Genomic DNA, 3,446 nt, shown 5'->3' on the forward strand with positions numbered 1-3,446 from the left:
AAGGGCATGTTTGGCAGTGTGGACAAGGAGTCCCTATTCATGAATAGGTGACATGGTATACATGTTTTAGTTATCTAGTGTTTGGTTGGTAACAAACTTGAATACCGTATATAACCCGATGGATTGCGTGAACACAAAAGCGGGTATATGAGAATCAAAGGGGATAGGAGAGATATGGCTAATCTTGTTTCCCAAACTAAAATAACAAAAAAAGAAAAAGAAACTGAAAGGTTTTTGCTGGAAAGTGGAAACCCTTGTTCTAGTCGTTTTCTCCACACTGCCAACTGCTCATCTTTTGCAACTCTATCCTCTCATGTAAATTCCTTTATTTCTATACTCTCTTTATTTCTCCATCTTTTCCTCTCTTTCTCTACATTTTGGGTTTCAAAGAAAAAAATGGTTTTTTTCTTATACTAAATCATACGTATTTAATTAGTAAATTCACAAAGAAACCATGATCACAAAGCTGCCCTCAAAGTTCAGTAAAGTTTAGATGTCTGTTATGTTTCAAATAGTAAATTTAATATGAAGTCATATACCTGTTGATACATTATATGTGATTGTTGGCTCTTCTATCTTGCCTGACAATCCTGTACGAGTTTGAAAGCTTTCTCTCTCTTTTTGGATGAACAACAAGTTTGAGAATATGGGTCTAGTGTTTTAATATAATAATAGTCTTGCATGTCATCACAAAATCAGTAGTCTCTTAGGTTTGGGTGGTCATAGATAATTAGTTACCTTATGCCTGTCACCCTTATCCCTAAGAAAACGCTATTGGTGAGGAAATTAATAGAGAGACTGGACTGTAAATGTGGCATGTATGGAGGATCATGCCTGCTGATAAGTATACTATTTTACAAGATCCAATGGTCAACAATGCACAATCTAAAAGCTTCATGGTTACACACAGACGCACCCATTCAGAGCGTCTGTTCATTTGAGATCTATGTCACCTATAACTTCCTTTGCCTAATCTCTAAAGTCTTTGTCTGTGTTTTATGAAGAGAGGGGGAGAAAAGAAGGGAACGAATAGCATGGACGTTAATTTCTATCTACCAGTACAATTTCTATGTATGTTAAGAGAACAATTGATTTATTTATTTGCCAGTACAAAAATCATTCGTCTTTTTCCTTCTTGATTTATTTATGACTTGGTTTCTTCATGTATATGTCGTCGCGAAAAAAACCTTGTTTATTTAGTGTCTGCTTCTCTCAAGTGATATGGGTATACCCAATATTGCACTTGGGCTGTAGCTGTTAGGTCCGTAATCCATGGATTTTTTTCAAAAAAAAAAAATCATACGTATTTGATTAGGAATGTGGTTTTGTGAGTGTTGTTTTTATTCTTTCTCAATCTATGAATCAACAATCAAACAATAACTAGGGTCATTTTTTACTAACTTACTTACTACTTTAGTTAGTTATTGATTATACTATAACTTATTTGCGGTTCGCTCATTTATCGGCATGTCGTGCATCTTGTACTCAAATTGATTTTGGTTTATGGAGTCATGAATATGATAAATATTTCTTTCATTTAGAACAAATGGAAAATGAAATGAAGAATATTCAAGTCCCTTCAAGTAAGAGGACCAATTGGACAACACCAATGGATCGATATTTTGTTAAGCTGATGGTGAATCAAGTGCACAACAGGCAATATCTTGATGGTCAATTTAGCAAACATGCTTGGAGGCAAATGGAGGAGAAGTTTAAAGCTAAATTTGGGCCTTCTTTTACAACTGAACTTCTAAAGAATCATTATCGAGCATTGAAGAAGAACTACAATTGTATAAAGACTCTTCTAAGTGAGAGTGGATTTGGTTGGGATAATGAGAGAGAAATGGTTTATGCTGATCATGATCATGTTTGGGATGATTATATCAAGGTACTTTCCTAGTCCTTTAATTCAATATAAGAACCTACTATTTTTTCTTAGCAAAAAAATAATTAGAAACCCTTATATACTTATTACTATGTAGGCCTACCCAGAATTTAATATGTGGAGAACTAAATCTATGTCTGGCTATGAGGACTTATGCATTGTTTTTGGTGATAGGGGTGCCACTGGAAAGTACAGTCGTGCGCTTGAAGAGAAAGATGTGACCAATGAAAAATCTAGTGCGACGAATGTGGAAAATTTGAATGGAGATGGGTCTCAAAGTCCAATTCTTGTTGGTGGTGGGGTATAGGTTTTGATACTCAAGAACCTATAGACTTAGACAATGAAGTTAAAACTCCCAAACCTCCCAAAAGAAGTCAATCAACAACGCCATCAAGCTCTCATAATGTTAAAAACCCACGAAAAACCACTAGAGAGGGTATGGTAGAGGCAATTCATGGCATGGCAACTGCAATTACTGAAATGGCTCGTAATAAGAAGAAAGAAGTTCCTGATTCTAGTGTTGAACTTACACAAGAAGCAAAGTTGATTGCTGAATTAGAAAATGTGCCTGGGCTTGATAACTTAGCTTTCATGCAAGCTTTAGAGCTTCTTGAGGATGAGGAAAAAAGCAAGGGTGTTAGTTCATGGGATTAAAGGTGGAGAGGCGAAGGGAATGGTTAATGGTTACTATTTTATCTTCATAAAAACTAATTTAGGATGTGGGAACTAAAGTGGTGATCCATTTTTATGCATGTTGTTGAAAATGTGTATCTTGTTGGGGATCATTAGGTGTTTTAGTTTTTATAAGTGAGATTTAGAACGTGGGGGCTAATGTGGTAATCTATTTTGTATATGGTGCTGAAAATATATATTTTGTTGAGATTATTAGGTGTTTTAGTTTTTTATGAGTCTGATTTAGAATGTGGGGACGAGAGTGATGATCCATTTTTTGGATGTTGCTGAAAATGTAAATTTTGTTAAGGAACATTACTCATTAGGTGCTTGTGTGGACTTGATACTCATGACTTAATGAAGTTATAATTTATTTTGGATGTGATGATTATTGTTTTATGTAACTAGATGCAATTTTTTATTTATTTCCAATGTATTCCAATTGAGATTTATTAAGTGTCAGAGTGTCATAACTTACAAATATGTGGATACAGGGAAAATCGTGTCTGATTCTATTAGAAGACAGCGCACATGCGCTCTGACATAGTACCAATAATTTATGGCATTATGGCTTAGGACATCTCTCTTCCACTCCTTTGCAGATTTTAGCTAAGCAATTTCCTTTCATTTCTAGTTCCAATAATGCCACTTGCAATGTATGGCCGCAAGCTAAGCAAACACGCTTATCTTTTTCTCATAGTTCAATAAAAACTATTAGACCTTTTCAAATGATTCATTGTGATATTTGGGGTCCTTTTCATTTACCATCCTATTCCAATGCACATTTTTTCTTAACTATTGTCAATGATTTTAGTCGTGCAACATGGATTTATTTTATGAATGTCAAATCTGAAACTGCCATGCATTTACAATCTTTTTTTGCCATGGT

At 34.7% G+C, this 3,446-nt stretch overlaps 1 protein-coding gene across 1 annotated transcript; it reads left to right on the forward strand.

The window, feature by feature from the left end:
* Nucleotides 1-1,546: 1,546 nt before the first annotated feature.
* Nucleotides 1,547-2,192, forward strand: LOC147517570 (L10-interacting MYB domain-containing protein-like). The gene is made up of 2 exons (XM_086593635.1): nt 1,547-1,888; nt 1,983-2,192. Exons 1-2 carry the CDS (start codon nt 1,547-1,549, stop codon nt 2,190-2,192), a joined length of 552 nt encoding a protein of 183 aa, XP_086449761.1.
* Nucleotides 2,193-3,446: the final 1,254 nt, after the last annotated feature.

Source organism: Coptis chinensis, chromosome 2, assembly GCF_015680905.1.
Source record: "Coptis chinensis isolate HL-2020 chromosome 2, ASM1568090v1, whole genome shotgun sequence".
Classification (NCBI taxonomy): Eukaryota; Viridiplantae; Streptophyta; class Magnoliopsida; order Ranunculales; family Ranunculaceae; genus Coptis; species Coptis chinensis.

Excerpts from the sequence above, each read along its gene's own strand:
- LOC147517570 (XM_086593635.1), top strand. The coding sequence starts at position 1,547 with ATGGAAAATGAAATGAAGAATATTCAAGTCCCTTCAAGTAAGAGGACC. Across the intron at positions 1,889-1,982 it reads TTTGGGATGATTATATCAAG|GCCTACCCAGAATTTAATAT; the intron begins GTACTTTCCTAG and ends ATTACTATGTAG.